The 15,845-nt window shown below is 37.6% G+C and overlaps 8 protein-coding genes and 1 non-coding gene across 9 annotated transcripts; 3 read left to right on the forward strand and 6 right to left on the reverse strand.

Annotated features, from left to right (window-relative positions):
* Positions 1 to 53: 53 nt before the first annotated feature.
* Positions 54 to 1,496, reverse strand: SPOG_04961 (RNase P and RNase MRP subunit p30). The gene is made up of 4 exons (XM_013169149.1): positions 1,103 to 1,496; positions 1,003 to 1,061; positions 846 to 944; positions 54 to 807 (listed from the first exon to the last, which is right to left on the reverse strand). Exons 1-4 carry the CDS (start codon positions 1,185 to 1,187, stop codon positions 301 to 303), a joined length of 750 nt encoding a protein of 249 aa, XP_013024603.1. The 5' UTR covers positions 1,188 to 1,496; the 3' UTR covers positions 54 to 300.
* Positions 1,497 to 1,800: 304 nt separating this feature from the next.
* SPOG_04960 (TATA-binding protein associated factor Taf2) lies at positions 1,801 to 5,783 on the reverse strand (the record flags this gene model as incomplete). The annotated part of the gene is made up of 6 exons (XM_013169148.1): positions 1,801 to 1,950; positions 1,999 to 2,137; positions 2,191 to 5,254; positions 5,349 to 5,470; positions 5,604 to 5,733; positions 5,780 to 5,783. The coding sequence occupies 6 exons, from the start codon at positions 5,781 to 5,783 to the stop codon at positions 1,801 to 1,803; spliced, it is 3,609 nt and encodes a 1,202-aa protein (XP_013024602.1).
* Positions 5,784 to 6,035: 252 nt separating this feature from the next.
* Positions 6,036 to 8,303, reverse strand: SPOG_04959 (sodium/calcium exchanger; the record flags this gene model as incomplete). The annotated part of the gene is made up of 1 exon (XM_013169147.1): positions 6,036 to 8,303. The coding sequence occupies one exon, from the start codon at positions 8,301 to 8,303 to the stop codon at positions 6,036 to 6,038; it is 2,268 nt and encodes a 755-aa protein (XP_013024601.1).
* Positions 8,304 to 8,620: 317 nt separating this feature from the next.
* Positions 8,621 to 8,945, reverse strand: SPOG_04958 (ribosomal protein subunit L27; the record flags this gene model as incomplete). The annotated part of the gene is made up of 2 exons (XM_013169146.1): positions 8,621 to 8,725; positions 8,769 to 8,945. The coding sequence occupies 2 exons, from the start codon at positions 8,943 to 8,945 to the stop codon at positions 8,621 to 8,623; spliced, it is 282 nt and encodes a 93-aa protein (XP_013024600.1).
* A 678-nt stretch (positions 8,946 to 9,623) lies between these two features.
* SPOG_04957 (RNA polymerase II complex subunit Rpb11) lies at positions 9,624 to 10,756 on the forward strand. The gene is made up of 3 exons (XM_013169145.1): positions 9,624 to 9,730; positions 9,781 to 9,870; positions 9,931 to 10,756. Exons 1-3 carry the CDS (start codon positions 9,681 to 9,683, stop codon positions 10,160 to 10,162), a joined length of 372 nt encoding a protein of 123 aa, XP_013024599.1. The 5' UTR covers positions 9,624 to 9,680; the 3' UTR covers positions 10,163 to 10,756.
* A 6-nt stretch (positions 10,757 to 10,762) lies between these two features.
* Positions 10,763 to 11,511, forward strand: SPOG_04956 (uncharacterized protein; the record flags this gene model as incomplete). The annotated part of the gene is made up of 2 exons (XM_013169144.1): positions 10,763 to 10,772; positions 10,877 to 11,511. 2 exons carry the CDS (start codon positions 10,763 to 10,765, stop codon positions 11,509 to 11,511), a joined length of 645 nt encoding a protein of 214 aa, XP_013024598.1.
* Positions 11,512 to 11,661: 150 nt separating this feature from the next.
* Positions 11,662 to 13,770, reverse strand: SPOG_04955 (urease accessory protein UreD). Its single transcript, XM_013169143.1, has one exon. The coding sequence runs from the start codon at positions 12,792 to 12,794 to the stop codon at positions 11,922 to 11,924; it is 873 nt and encodes a 290-aa protein (XP_013024597.1). The 5' UTR covers positions 12,795 to 13,770; the 3' UTR covers positions 11,662 to 11,921.
* On the forward strand, positions 13,734 to 13,848 carry SPOG_16316. The gene has a single exon (XR_001203106.1). It is a non-coding gene; the product is annotated as a 5S ribosomal RNA (ribosomal RNA).
* A 392-nt stretch (positions 13,849 to 14,240) lies between these two features.
* SPOG_04954 (uncharacterized protein) lies at positions 14,241 to 15,797 on the reverse strand. Its single transcript, XM_013169142.1, has 3 exons — positions 15,752 to 15,797; positions 14,663 to 15,610; positions 14,241 to 14,613 (listed from the first exon to the last, which is right to left on the reverse strand). The coding sequence occupies exons 2-3, from the start codon at positions 15,114 to 15,116 to the stop codon at positions 14,312 to 14,314; spliced, it is 756 nt and encodes a 251-aa protein (XP_013024596.1). The 5' UTR covers positions 15,117 to 15,610; positions 15,752 to 15,797; the 3' UTR covers positions 14,241 to 14,311.
* Positions 15,798 to 15,845: the final 48 nt, after the last annotated feature.

Genomic DNA, 15,845 nt, shown 5'->3' on the forward strand with positions numbered 1-15,845 from the left:
TTGACTAAGGAACAATATATAAACATAAATAAAATTTGAAAAATAAAAAAGAAGGAAAGTACTTTTTATTCAAACAGCTCAATCTATAATCAAATAATTATATTATAGCATCTTATTTTGCAGTATACGCATTTTTTTAAACCAAAAAATAAAGTAATTAATTAAACAAACAATCAAAGCTTAGAAAGTTTCTAAATCTTTTTTATAGCAGAAGCGGATATAGGCTTATAATTAGCAAACAGACAATGTACGTCTAAATCAACATTTCCCAAAACCAGCAATAAATAGGTATTATTTTACTTAAGCAGCCGTCTTCAATCGCTTGTTCGATGTAGCATCTCCTTCATCCACAAGCTTAACAGCAGAGCGATAAGTATCTCTTCTTGTTTCTGCATGGAGTATAACAGAGCGGCAGAATCCGCCAATAGCATGCCTAGCTTGATCTTGCTTCATATCCCAAAAAGTAGCTAAGTTTATAACATCAAAACCAGCACGACATTCTAATGGGCTCCTGGTTTCACTAGATATCAATATACCGCGTCCTCTTGTAGCACGAACCAAACTAGAAGCGTTCGTAACCAAATTCCTTCTGCTAGAAGCTTCCCGTAAACCTGAAGCGTATGAAATTTCAATTCCAATTCCTCGAGAAACCGCAAGTCCCATAATAGTATGCTTTAGATAAAAGGGTAGTCTCTGTGAAAAGTCAAAGGACAAGATATCAAATTCGAGGTCACTGGCAGTTTGCTGCAGCAACCTTTCTCCTACAGGCCTTAAAGCCAAAATATCGAATTCTTTTGTTGCATTATGCTATGAGAGTCAGCTATACGAATATTTGAAGCGCATACCAAAACTTTGTTCTGAGGTGTTGATTCTATCGTTATGGTAATTCGTGAATATATTTTTATCTTTTGCCCTGGATATAGTGTTGCAGGGATGGGGTTTTTCTGTTTTGTTAATATGGGCCCAAACTAGAAATGTATAAACGTTCTATATACAACGTACAATAATATTTTGTAACTTTCCATCGTACTGGTAATTTAATGCAACCGCTGCATAACCCACTGTTCAAGTTAGTATGAAAATAATTCTTGCCTATTCGTACATTTCTCAAGCATTTTTACAGTGTTCACTATTGTCATGTCCTTTACACCTAACGAAGGCCATATTACATTTAAATCTACAAACATTTTTGCCTGCTAGTATAGGTAATGAAGGACGCTAAACGGTCCAAGTTCCAATGGTGGGTGTGGATGGAAACCCATGTATGTATAAGACTTCTATCGTCTGAAGAGCCGAAAGCTCAATAGGCTTGAATACTAGCAGATTTAGCAATCTATTCTTTTTTTTTTTTTTTTTTTTTTTTTTGTGATAGCAAATTAATATAAGATACGCTCACTTGAATAGCATAGTCTGAACGTTTATGCAGTACTCACCATTCAGATTTTTCCTCTGGTTAAGTTAAAGTAGAATAGGCCATATTTTGCATCCGTTTTACAAATGAAGTTCTAAATAATATGATATATTCATGTAAAATACAGTTCTTAATCAGCAGCGAACTTAAAGATTATACTACCTGTTTGCAACACAGAAATTCCAAGTTAGAGAACTTTCAAAACTAAATTTATAATACAACTAGGCAATCAAATGGCTATAAACAGTACAATAGAGTTTATATCTTAAAGCTGTAGATAATAGCATGAATATCAACATGCAAAAGTTCAAGGTCCTATCAAAAAAACATAATAATGATTTAACGTTTTTATTGGTATCAAGCTTCAGACACCTTCAAGAAATAATCATCTAAAGCTTTAATTTAATTTTCAAGGTCGGTCCTTTAGGCTTATTATTATTATCATTAACAACGGGACTTGGTGCAGGTATCTGAGGTGGTGACTTTTCTTTGTTTTTCCCAAACTGTTTTAATGGCGCTTTTCTTATAACAATTTTACCCTGATAAGATGTTAGTTTAAAGACATTCACAAAGACTATGACACTCACTTTTCCAAGGTGGATGGCACGCAAGCGTGGTATAAGACTTGGTATCTTCAATGTAACAATCAATGAAGATTTAGCCTTATATAATACTCGACATATCATCAATAAGTTTCTTTTAGTCATTAAATCTATTTTAGGATCACTATAAGACATTGTTAGTTACCTTTTCAACAAAGAAATACCATAAAAACTTACTTAATAGCTTTCCACATTTCCTCAGATAATACTCTGTTTTTTCCAACGTCGTTTCGCAGTGCCTCAATGGCTCCAGATATACTTGCACGAGATGTAATATCTATACGTTTTTCGATAGCCTTGGTAATATCCTCTTCAACAATCAAATCATCTGATGCAAATTCTGTTTTGGCTCCACCCCGCGCTAAGCAACCAAATCCTTTTTGGATAGAATACATTAAAGAACGACGCACAGCAGGCGAAAGATCGTTTATAAGTATGTAAAACATGTATTTAATTAAAGCATCGTTTTTTAAAGCTCCGGATTGAAGCATTAAATCATAAGCGACTGAGCGGACCGAATTGTAATTACCTTCCTGCGTATATGGAAATAGCTCCCTCGGGCCAAAATCTAAATGAAAGGTTCTGGCTAAACGATTCTTAGCTTCCAGGGCTTTGATTGTGATAATGTTTTTATATGAAGGCATGCAGGCATCAATACGCATGTGTCGATCAATTTCGTTAATTGCCTGGTGAACATATTCCATGTGCTCAGGATCACTAAATGCATACTGAACTGTTTCCCCTCTTGGAATAAGAGCATCAACTAGAGAATCAATTAACAGACAGATAAAATGAGAGTCAGAAAACTCATTATTAGCATTGTCATTAAAACAAAGTAAATCCAAAAGAAGCTTCTTCACAGAAGATGTAGTGACACCCTTTCGATCACGGACATTAGCAAAAGCCTCAACCATAGCGCACTTAACGTAATACTCAGAAATATTAGAGAAATCATTGCTTTTTGGGATGGTTGAATTTTCGAAACAAAAACTTTCCAAAAATGCCATGCGCAAATGGTAATACCCAATCCAATCCAGTTCAGGATTTGCACAGTTAGCCAGAGCACGAGCGGCTTCTTGGCGCACTCCATAGTAATAACGGGTATCTAGAAGAGTTCTAAGTAAAACCGTGGATACCTGACGGGAAATTGAAAAGCTGTTACCCGTAAAATGTCTGATTGTCTCTAATTGCGCAACAACGTCACGATCTTGTTGAATTTGGGAAACAAACATATGCTCGGGTTGACGAACTCGTAAATCACATATCCACTCGAAATCAGCGTCAACACGGATCCACTCAAAAGCTTCAGTAGCCATCGTATCTTCATCTTCCTTGGTATAATCATAAAGCCTCCATTTTTCAATATCTTCATCACTTTGAAGAACGTCTCCCAAGCTTCTAATAACATAGTCAGAATCATCACCGCCGTGATCACCGTTATCTTTGCGAACGTTTTTAGTCGATCTGTTACGACTGATTCTTTTGTACTTGGTATTATACTGAATATCAAGTTTCGTAAACGAATCTTTCAATTCAACAACATGTTCGTAAGGAGTACCGTCAGCTTCGTGAATTCGAATAGTCATTGGTCCACTAAATACTGGAAGACCGGAAGCAACTGGTTCATTGTTTAAGTGCCGTATAGCGTCAGAAACAAAGTTTCCTTCTGATGCGGGTATAGTCGGAGTTTCTTTAGTTTGAACCTGATCAATACCCATTTCAATTATCATCTTTTTTCTGTTAAATCTTTGAACAACGCGGAATATAGGATATCCATAACCATATATCCACTGTTGAGCAAAAATATCTAAACGCATATGACTAGCCTTCTCACACGTTTTGAGAAAATGAGAAGTACTCAGGCATCCGTTCAACATATCACCACTCATAACTTGAAGCAATAGCTTAGGTATTACCCTTGACATTCCCAAAGAACCACCAGTCTTCGTTAGACGACGCTCAAGTATGTGAATTACAAGCGGAGCTTTTAACGCTATAAAATTTAAAGTGTTCGGATCAATTGGAAGAACCAAATTAGGATTAGCTATAGGAGGTCGACCAATATCTAATTCTAATAGCTTTAAAACATCTTTTTTTAATCGAAAACGATGATCATTATTCCCCATTAATTTTTTCAAAAATAAACCAGTTATAAAATAGGAGAGACCATATATAAGCCATAAATCGTTCCAAGCTTTAGGAATTAAGTATACCCCTATCCATTGACTAGCCAGAGCCCAGGTAAGTGTCTTCGTAGACTCATAAATATCATCCAAATTAGCTTTAGGAAATAAAAGGGAATTACTTGCGATGACAAGAGAAGGAGTTGAAATAATAGGATAATTCGTTTCGTCAACAAAGCAAAGTTTGAACGCATTAAACGGGTAAGAGCCATATTCCCTCACGAAAAAGTCCATAGCTTTATACATAAATACGCAACTATTTTCAACTTCTTCAGCATATTTGGGAAGGTAATAGCCTGCAATTTCGATAGCGCTTGAGCCCATCGCGTCATCATCTTCTGGTTCTCGAAAGTCAGTCAAGTTTATATGTTTAAATGGACCAGCTGCAAAAGCAATATAATTTGGAGCGACCGGCGTAGAAACGGTGGAATAAACAGTTTTTTTATGGGTGGCTTTCGGATGCGTAACCTGATCCAGTAAGTCACCACAGCCAATAACCTCCATGTCATGGTCCTCAGAAAAATCGGGTTCTGCTACAGAAGTACGTGGGTCGTGATCGAGCTCGCTTTGCATATCATCATCTTCATGAGGCTCTTGAGAAGAAGACTTGTCCGTAAATCCATTTAGTTGGCTATTGGAAGACTTAGAGAGAGTTCCAAGGGTTTTAGGGATAGTGATTTCAAACTCCCAGGTGGAACGTTCCCATATACCATCGACACAAGGGAGCCAAGACGATGTGCTATACGGAACAATAGAATTGTTAGTGTAAGCATGAGGATAGCGATGATCAATGGGGTCAACGCCAACAAACGTTATGCCCGAAGTAGGCTGGTGAACAGAAAACTCGATTGACACCAATAAAGTTGCAGGATCCTCACCCGGCGATTTTGGTAAAAAAATTGATAAGCCACCTAAATCATTCACAGTAGATTCATACTGAGAATTCAGCTGATGGTGATGGCTTACGTTACTATTTGGTTCCTGTATGCGCAGCCGCCGTAAAGCATCATCATAAACAAAATTAGCTGGTTCATTATTTATATAGCATGAATGAACATCTGTTTCAGTAATTAGCATAAGAATTGGTAGGAATCAAAGAAATGAAAGCCTCTGTACTGTATTCGTTCTTTCACTGGAAACGTCGCTACTTACCAGCTTGATAGCAATCCAGGACGACCTTTTTTAAATCAGGATTAATGGGCATGATATTTATATCCGTTCTCCCATTTATGGTTTGAGAAGCAAAGTCAATGTCAATTGCAACTTTCTGATGACTTGTACAAACATTAGCATAATCCTACACAATTTATACATATATTATAAACCCCCGCGCGGGGACATCCACCGATTGTGACATCTTACGCTCTATAAATCTAACATATGGTGAATTTTCCAAGCATTCAGTACATCTTGCGGATGGTAGCTTTCTCGTTTCTGACAACAAGCGTGAATAACGAGGTGCAGTGAGTTAAAAGGTAGCTATGCTTGTTTTGGAGTGAGAGTTCGGATTGAGAAAGAGAGCAAAGAGGTTTTATTTCTAGTTCGGTCAGTTAGCAATTGATGTTAGATAGCTACTTAATTACTCATGAAGTTGAATCTATCATGAAAAACTATGTAGAAAAATTGATTCTAAATTTTTAATCAAAAAGAAAACTACTACTATACAATATCGGGAGCTTCATAAACCGCAATCGGTATAGCACTTCATTCGTTTAATGTATCACGATTGGAATAACCGAAAGAAAGCTCAAGAAATATTCATTAAACTCATACGATGGTTCCTATATCATAGCTGGGCGAGAGAAGTAACCGGTTCTGTATCATCTTATACTTTTAGGTTTACTCATCCTTTTCCTGGAGCAGCTCCATTACCACACTAATTGAGGTACCTGCGAAATATAAGATAAACAACATCGCTCCTAGCTGACGATCCATTCTGTAATGGTTTATTGGAACATAACATAAGAGTAAAACCAGGCAAGCTAGCAAGAAATATGCTGTTATTGATAGAGAATGAGGAATTTCAATCCGGCTCACCGCCCCATGGTTTGAGATGCTGTTATACAAACAAGCAAAGCCAAGACCTATCAGGATATTCAAAGTTGGTCCCCCAAAAACTCCGCCGATGGCCATTTCAGGAAATCCGGAACGAGAAACCATTACATCAGCAATAAAATCACCAAGGCTATTTCCGGCAGCAAAAACGGTCAACCCTAGGATAGATTCATTCAAATCCAGTATAATACCCAGTGTCTTCAAGATGCCCACAATTTCATTGGCTATTGTTGAGATCCAAAGAATGCCTAGGATAAAACCGGAAAAGCTAACCCATGGTAAAAAATGAGGGGCCTTATCTGGATTAGTGAACTTATACAGTATCACAATGGCCAAAAAAGATGCGACACCACTACACATCAACGCATAATAAAATTGCCTGCCGTTGAATGTTAAAATTGAAAAAGCTAGAGGAACGAAGATGCACTGAAGAACTCGTAGAGGTCTGCACCAGCTTGTCGTTGTTTGGGTATATCCTTCCGTTGGGCCTAGGGGATCCACTGGGTGCCGAGAACACTGGTACACGGGTAAAGTCAACGTGAAAGCCAAAACTGAAGGGACAACCACAATATCTAATGCCTGTTCGTACCAAGCCTTTTTTGAAAAATTGCGCAAAGTCGGAAAAAGCAATTGAAGAAGGGTTGGACGAGATTCTAGTATATCTGTCTCGTCAAAGTAGTTTAATAAACGACTATTTTCCGATAAAAAAGACTGAACACTTAAATTGTTGTTACAAACGTGATACGGTCTACACTCAGTACCACTTAAAGGAGTATTCATTCCAGAAGGAGTATAGCTACTTACGGCTTGACGAGCATGCAAATGATGCAAGGATAAATCGCCATCAGCTACGGCATTTGCATCCATAGCTCGAGTAGGTGGATGATTCTCTAATGCGTAACGCAATTCCAGAGCACCAATAAAAGATGGACGAATAGTAGGTCCAGGCGTGGGAGGGCATACAAGTTCCATTGAAGCTGTGGGTTTTGACAAAAAGGAAACATCATCGTCACTCGACAATGACGACTTTCGGAAGTTGGTATCGTCTACGAGAAAAGGGGATGGACTAAAGCTTGGATGTGATGTTTGTTTAGTAGGGGTTTTCAAATGTGAAGCGACAGTAGGCAAATCATCATTTAACGAATTAAAGGTAGGGCAACGACTAATAACAGGGGAATAGGTAGGTAATGCCAAATGAGGAGCGTCTGTACCTGTGTAATGCTGACTTGAAGGATTGCTAGAATAGAACACATATAACACATAAAATAAATAGTAGCTTATCATGACGAAGCTTTGCCATAAGCTCAGGGTACCATCACGCATCAAGAAGAAAATCAATAAAATAATAGTGCCCGTAAAGAAGCTAACATCTCTAATGAAATGGTGTTTACATATCTGAAAAGGGCTAATCAAACAAATACTACCAGCGACAATGGCAACAATGAAAAAAGCAGAACCTAAAAGCTCGCCAAGTGCGAGACCGCCGCTTTGGACGCGGACGGCAGCGAATGTGCTTAGCACATCGGGCGAACCATTTCCAAGAGCTAAAAAGGTAACGCCAACAACGGCGTCCGGTAACTGTAGAAGCCAGGAAATGGTGACGAGGTTTGTGGTAAAAAAGTCACTAGCGGAAACACCAATGTTTGTAAACAAAAATGCTAGCCAAGCTAGCATGATTGCCAAACCGACTCCATGAAACCCGCTAAATGAACAGTAATATAGTTCTGGATAATTTACATAGCCACTATATTCATCCCCACAATATCGTTTTGCAAAATGACATTGTACTTGAGGTTCAATAGAACCCACATCACTGCAAGTGAAATTGTCTTCACTCTGTGGACTTTCGAAACGTGCAAATAAATGTGGAATAGAGAGATCAGAATTAGACGGGAGTTGGTTAGATTCACTTATGCGATGTATCCATGTGTAGACACATACCGCGCTGAGAAAACACCAAATGAGCAGCGGTTTATAGCGTTTTACAAGTTGTGAGGTACTAACAGGGAGTTTCCATTCGTACTGCTCCTTTAAGTCATGTTTAGTAACCATCACAATTCAGGATATTTTAAGTTCATAAGTGGGAGTGAGGATATATAATACGGTATTTAATGGCGAGAAAACTCAAGAACACGTAGGCTTTCTGAAGTAATATGTAAGGCTTAGCCTGTTACGTAGAGTAGTAATAGAGATATACTGGACCAAGTACTTTATCTTATAACATAGTAAACAAACACGCGTTACTGCACTGCGGTATTCCTTATAGCGTAAACAGTACAAGGCCATGAAAGGAAGGAGGATTTGTTTGGAAAAGTAAAGGAGAGATTCAAAAGAATGTAAAAAAAAAGAAGTGTTTAGATATGTTGGCTTTATGATTTTGCCAGATCATAATATACGGAACCATCTAAACCATTGGCACCTTTGGGATATGCACCTTTCAAGGGCTTTACTTTGTTGGAAACATAAGGAAGAAGCTTGAATTTTGTCAGTACAGTTACAATTTATTAGCATACATACTTCGCAATTGCCAGCAGGGGGGACAAAAGTACGGACACGCGCCCATTCAACAGAGAAACCACCTTTGCGCGTAATTTGACCCATTTTACCGGTCCTTGTACCTCGATAGTATTGATGTCCCATTTTAGTAGTCATTTGAAGGCGTCTAGCGCCTGAACAAATCGTTGTAGGGTGCATTCTCTCAAATCGCTTGGGTTAAGGAAAAGGCTAAGGCAACGGGACCCGTGCCGGACTTGGGGGAGTAGTGAAGAAAATGTACCTTGAACAAAGGTAACAGAAAGTAAACAAAAGAGGTTTCAAATTAAATTCTTTTTTACGTGGCTTCGAATTCGATAAATAAAATGTATAGAAATACGAAGAGGTACACGAACTAATAGTTTTGCATACCAAGTGAAACAATTTTGCTGGGTATGTTTACGCTTTTATAATTACCACGCGTAACGCTTTGACTATTAGTATCAAGAGTGTGTGTGAATGAGAGAGAAAAAGAGAGTTGAAAAAGCTAATAAGCGAATGTAAAAATTTCCTTCTGAGGTTGACAATACGTTTCGCTTTTCAACGATTACGAAAATTGAAGTCTCCTTCACTCTCATAACATCAATTCGCCAAGAGAGAAATCAGTAAACAAACCGAAATTTTATAAAATCTTTTCAGCTATCCATTTAACAAAAAAATTCATATTCACTCTGTATTGTCTTTTCTTGCCAATTCTTCTTATATAAACAAACACTATAAATAAATAGATAGACTGGTTTAGCGATGTACATTCTCCTACACTAATCGATATTTGCACTTTTGGTTAGTGCGCTAGAAGGAACTCCAACGAAAGCTTGCTCAGCGGACGAAAACAACAGTCTTCTTTGGCGACTACCAACATCTTTGTTTTGAAAACATTGGGCTTTTCTGTTAAGGATGAATCAACCTGAGCGTTATGAGCTAATTGAGCTCATGGGATTGCCCAAGTAAGCTTAAGCATGGATCGAGAATGAGAAGTTTACTAACAATTGCTCAGAGTCACTTATGAGTTGGACAATAAATCCCCTAATGCTGCCGTTATAACTATTGAGAAAGAAGATCATACCTTGGCAAACATGTTGGCACAGTAAGTTGTATAAAACCCCTCGGTTGATTGTACCTTGACTAGCAGCTTACCATCCACTAGACAATTATTGACAGACGAGCGGGTACTTTTTGCTGGATACAAAGTTCCCCATCCTTTGAACCATAATTTTATTTTGAGAGTGCAAACCACTGAAGATTGCACGCCTAAGCAGGCAATTGTTGACGCAGCCAAGGCACTTATCACCCATCTCGAAGAAATTAAAGTGAACTTTATGAGGGAATGGGAACTCAAGATGATATCTGTAGAAGGAGTAGAAATGGAATTTTCGTGAAGTAGTAAAAATGTTGTTTTTGTTTATGAGCTCGTTACCCTATATAAAGTCCCTGGAGGATGTGTTGCCAAATCTGCGTAACGAAGGATGGTCTGAATATTGTTGCAATCAAGGAAAAGTTGGTTGAATCCCGGAAAAGAAAACCAAACGTACCAGAAGCCTCATGGCGAATGACCATGCGCTCATTCATGTTTCTTCCTCTTTGAAGCTGTTTACCATATCCTTTACATCGATTCAACGATGATTTTTTAATGCCATTTATTCCTTTCTGTAATTTTGTTTCTATCGTTTCAGGCTTGCTTGGCAACTCGAGTGTTTAATTTTGCTGATCTTGTGTTTGAGAATGAGAATTTTTTTGATTGCTTGGTTTGGTTAATATATAGATACATGAAAGATAGAATTTTTAGTGGAACAATTAAAAATTTTATGCTTGTTGCGGGAGCTATGCTTTTTACCAAAGACGATTCTGAAAACTCGAGATTTTGAAATGTCAATAAAAAATAAAAAAAGTGACATAAATTGATGGTATCTTTTTCATAAGTTGACTATGAAACTTTCAATAAAAAACAATTGTATAAGCAAAGTACAAGCACCTTCTTCATGTACGAATGTCAGTTACAACATACCAACTCATTACATATGCCAAACTAGCTGTACGGTAAAATCTAGATTGATGTGTTTTTAAACAAGAATCAAATTTGATGTTTTTCTTAGGTCTAAGTAATAAAACCTTTCTTACTGCCACGGCTGGTGGACTGTCTGCTGGTGCCTTTTTATCATGGTTCTTGTCTAGTGATGCTTACTTGGCACATCGTAGGTTGCCTGCGAGTGCCAAAAAGATGTTAAGCCTCACAGATTCTTCAACGGCTGTTCAAATGGTGGAAAACTTGCAGCGTGAACGAGAACGTCAAATTCGTTTACAAGAGCACCCTTCTCTATTTCAATCTCATTACTCATCTAACTTTTTATCGTTTAAGGATGGTCTTTTGCCTCTATTCAAAACTTACTATGATTCTAAGAACCACGAGTGGATCAGTATTGGGATTATGGGAAAGGCATTAACTGGTTACCAAAAATTGCAGCATGGTGGAGCTATTGCGACCGTGCTCATTGAATGCCTCGAAACTGTTAAAAATCTAAATTCTGATGGAAAAGGTCTAATCCGAGGCGAACCCCAAGATCCTGTTTTGATGGAAACCTATGATGTTCATACTCCCTCCTATACTATAAATTACAGAAGACCAGTCCCTGCAGGTGATTGGATAATGATCCGCGTGAATGAAAGGGCTGCGAAGCTTTACAATTCTAAGAATCAGTTATTAGCTGAAGCATATGATTTACAAACGTGAGTATTAGTTGAAGTCTGTTGATCTTGATAATGGATCAAATGTTTTGATGAAGTGATCTTTTAATGAATTTTTCCCTTTAATTTGTCTTAAACTTACGGATTTGTTGATTTTGTTAGTCCAAGGGCTCTTCATAGAAATCAAGAATTGTATGCCGTTTACATTTTACCTTCCGATACCAGTTAATTGATCTGTAGAAACATATTACATCGTTGTAAGCCTGAATACTTGAAGCAATTTAATTACTTGCAAATGCACCCATTGATTTGAAAGCATCACTGTCGTAAAATGATTAGGTGTTTAGAATATTAGCATTATTTACATAAGGGTATTCGTTCGTCATGAATGAAAATCTTGTATGGTTGTATGAAGTGACAAAAGGAGGCATTATGAAGGCTACACATGTGCAAAATCTAATACCAGAAAGCGCGAAGGGCTTCACGATGAATCTCAGGTGCAAAATCTCCGAATAGGTGAAGAAGAAATTCTCGAGCTTTTTCTGTAGAATAGGATGCAAACTTAATGATAGTGACTGAGCGAAGCTCGCAGGCTGTCCAAAAAGTATTATTTTGCTCAAGTAAGCTAGTAGTTTTCCCCATTCGGCTTTCCTTATTTCTGTAGTGGTTTAAAATTCCTTTCTTTGCTTCTTCAAACTTTGGCCCTACAAGGTAAAGACTGCCGGCGCATTCAAAATTGTTCATACGATCAGCTTTACTGCCAATATGAAGAGTTGGCTCATTTATTAGCTGTAATGTGTCGCGCAAAAGAACAGATAGATTTCCTTCCTCATCAAATCCTCTTTTAATGATATTTTTAGAGATATACGACTTCATTGTCCAGCGTTCTCCCATATGACTTCGACCCTGAATAGTCCAATCCAATAGTGCCAACGAAGAAGTGGTGTCTTCAAGGACAAAATTTTGTGTTTGCATGTAATTACTAGATCCAAATGGTTGAACAGGATCTTGTAGCAACAGACATGTGGCATTCGCTGAAACATGCACATCCATGAGTTGACGAGTAATTCTGCCTACTCGCGTCTCCTTGTAAACTTTGGTGCTTCCTTGAGTTTGAATGCATAACGTAGCATCTTTTCCTAAATGGATTTTCAAAGCAACCTGATCCCCAGATACAAGTCCACCTCCATAGCTCAGAACATAAAGAATTGCAAAATCCAGCTTCGTGTTTAGAGAGAGTAGCTTTAAAGGATATTTACAGAACAAGTGGGTAACATAGTGAACATTATTGACGCATTCCACCCGAAATTCACCTTCTTTAGCAGCCATCTCTGGTTCAGGACGAATTTTCAAGGAAACCACATACCAAAGAATTCGTTATCAAAGACAATATCAAAGATGTTATCTATATTTTATAAAGCTTAAATCAATTTTCGCAGAAAGTTGACTAAAACAAATTATTTCATCCGTCATAGGCATGATGAATTGATGTTGCTTTGGCGGCTTTTTCTTACCAATTTCAATTTAGTTTTATTCAGTGTAAATAAACAAATTAACAGTGAAGAGTAATTTACATGGAGGTAATAAGAGTTACTTTTTTAAACAGAATGAACAATAATTTGGAAAAGAAAAAAAATTTTTAAGAGCAATGCATGGTTCAAGAAGAGAAATGCGACTTATGAAAATGACCGCAATAAAGACTAGATAATCCCAGTAGAAGGGTACATTTGGGCGGTCCAGTCAAGGATTATAAAGAGAGCTAAATGCTACTGCTGCTTTGAATCATATATAATCTTGCTACCAAGGTTAAGAGGTACACAGGCAAACGTGCTTAAGTAGGATAATTACTATATGAAATGATAGCGGTTTTGACAGCTCACAATTGACACGTATAAAGTAATAAAAGCGTAAAATCACCCGTACCTTAATAAGAAAAGGAAGTCGCTTTTATTCTCATTAATTTCTTCCTTGCTAGCGAAACATAGTTACTTGAATTGTTCTTTGTTATTGTTACTTGCCAGATAGCTGTCATTCCTTCAAGCCAATATGGATGAACACAGCTCAAGAAAAAAACAACATTCCAAGTTTGAAATCCTACAAACCATGGATAACTGTCAACTGCATTAGTACGGCTTAGTGCTGAAGTTCGGAAATTGTAGTCCAAACTTTTCCAATGACCCTTTAGAGAACCATACAAAAGTCATCAAAAGTCTCCTTAATCTACTACAAAATCTCTTTATTTATCTTATAATAACTTCGAGAATGTCTACGGCCACACCTAGGCGAAAACACCAGTTCCCGTCCGATCACTGCAGTTAAGCGTCTGAGGGCCTCGTTAGTACTATGGTTGGAGACAACATGGGAATCCGGGGTGCTGTAGGCTTCTCCTTTTTTGTTGCTCGTTGCTCTCTTGTTCTTTTTTCTTTTTTATACGTCGACTATTGCCTGTAATCGTTTTCTCGATAGAATTTTTGCAAGTTGTTCCTTTACAAGTGACAAAAGACTAATTACAAGTTCAATGAAAAGAAATGGAACGATCGTATTCAATTGCAATTAAGAATAAGAATAATAGTAATAATAATCATTAAGAACGTAGGATGATGCCAATGGTCTCAGATTACGGTTCCTTTCAATGCGCGGATTGTATGCATGCCTTTCTATTGTCCACTTTTCTTCGTCGCTTCCAATTCATATTGATACAAAGCAAAGGCATAGAAATAAACCTTTATCGGAATAAATTACTTGTAATGTTCTCTTTTTCCACTTATTGACTTTCGATCGGAAGAGTTAAGGCTCGTGAGAAAAGAAACGCAAATAAGGCATTAACCTTGAGTGGTAGGATTGCTCTACAGCTCTATTTCTTCGTTCGTAGTCGTCGGCGGAGGAGCTAGTGCATCATCCCTTTGCTGATATCTGGGCAACGTAGGCGAACCGGTGGTTTCAGTTGTATTTGCAAAGTCTAAACCAAGGAAATACATGAAAACTATATAAAATCCTTGGGCAACAGCATAAATAATATCACCAAGCAATACTCCAACATTATATATGGCATCACCAAGCAATACTCCAATATTACCAATGGCAATACACACAAAGATTATGGAGTAGGGCAAGGCTCTTATTGCCCCGATGGCAATTGGATGAAAGACTGCCTTTTGTTAGCAAACAGTTGCATTTAAAAAAAATGATTCACTTACAATAGAAAAAAGCATAGAATATTGCCCATATCACAATCAAAAGAACTAAAAAACCAAGAAGGGTCCAATCGTATTTAATTTCATTAAAGGCATTTTTTAGCCAAGAAAAGGGTTCGAAAGGATAGGAAATTGCTAGCGTACACAACAACGAAAAGATTGCTGTTGATAGTAAACGATAGTTTCTGTGTTTGAGGACCACATTTTCGGGAAAACCATAGTTTACTATTTCTGATGTTTTGCAGTGAAGCTCCTTTATGGACTCAGGAAAGCTGCTGGATTCAGTCACTATATTTTTTTTTCTTTCCTTGGTTTTGAGAGGAGTTGAGACGGAAGATTTGCTTACGTTCTCTTGCGTACACAAACAAAGACCCTTTTCGAGATCAACATTGTAAACATCAGCATGGCTGTATGCAGGAGGATCGCTTGAACCAAATTTTAGCTCCTTTTCCGACATCCTAAAAATAAATAAAGAAAAATTTCAATAAATAATTAGCAAAAGAGCGTCACATAAAAGCTGTCGATCCGTATTCGATATAAAAATTTCGCAAACGCAAAACTCAACAGAAATAGCAGCCAAAAACTAAAGCAGCTCTACCTGGTCATTCCAAACATTCACATGAAAGTCAAAATCAGCCCAATTGGCAGGAATTGAAGAAATAAAAAGTTGGCTTCAGCAAGAAATTTCGCATCTCTTACGCAACATTTTCGCTCAGGATAGCGATGGGTTCTGTTGCGCTATCTCCTATAATGACATATAGCATAAATCGTTGAATATACGTTTGAGTCACAGTGAACAAGTAACAAGTTTCGCTAACTTCGCGTTTGTTTACACCTCTGTAAACAAAGCAGATCCCATTTCTCTATGAACTTTTGAACGACTTTTTACTTTGAAAGTGAGTTACTAATTTCTCGTTGCGCACAGAAGAAGTAACAAACAAAACACGGAAACTGCAGACACATTAGCTAACTGCTTTTCATTAGACAACTGAGTAACAGACTACAACCAAAAAGCAGCTTTCACGGGTTCTTCAGGATCAAAGAAACCTATAAATTACTTCTTTGAACTGAAGGAACTGTCCACGGCCATACCTAGGCAAAAACACCAGTTCCCATCCGACCACCGCAGTTAAGTGAAAATGTCTGAGGATTTAGCCTTGTTTGTACTATGGTTAGAGACAATATG

This window comes from Schizosaccharomyces cryophilus, assembly GCF_000004155.1.
Source record: "Schizosaccharomyces cryophilus OY26 unplaced genomic scaffold supercont4.5, whole genome shotgun sequence".
In the NCBI taxonomy this organism is placed as follows: domain Eukaryota; kingdom Fungi; phylum Ascomycota; class Schizosaccharomycetes; order Schizosaccharomycetales; family Schizosaccharomycetaceae; genus Schizosaccharomyces; species Schizosaccharomyces cryophilus.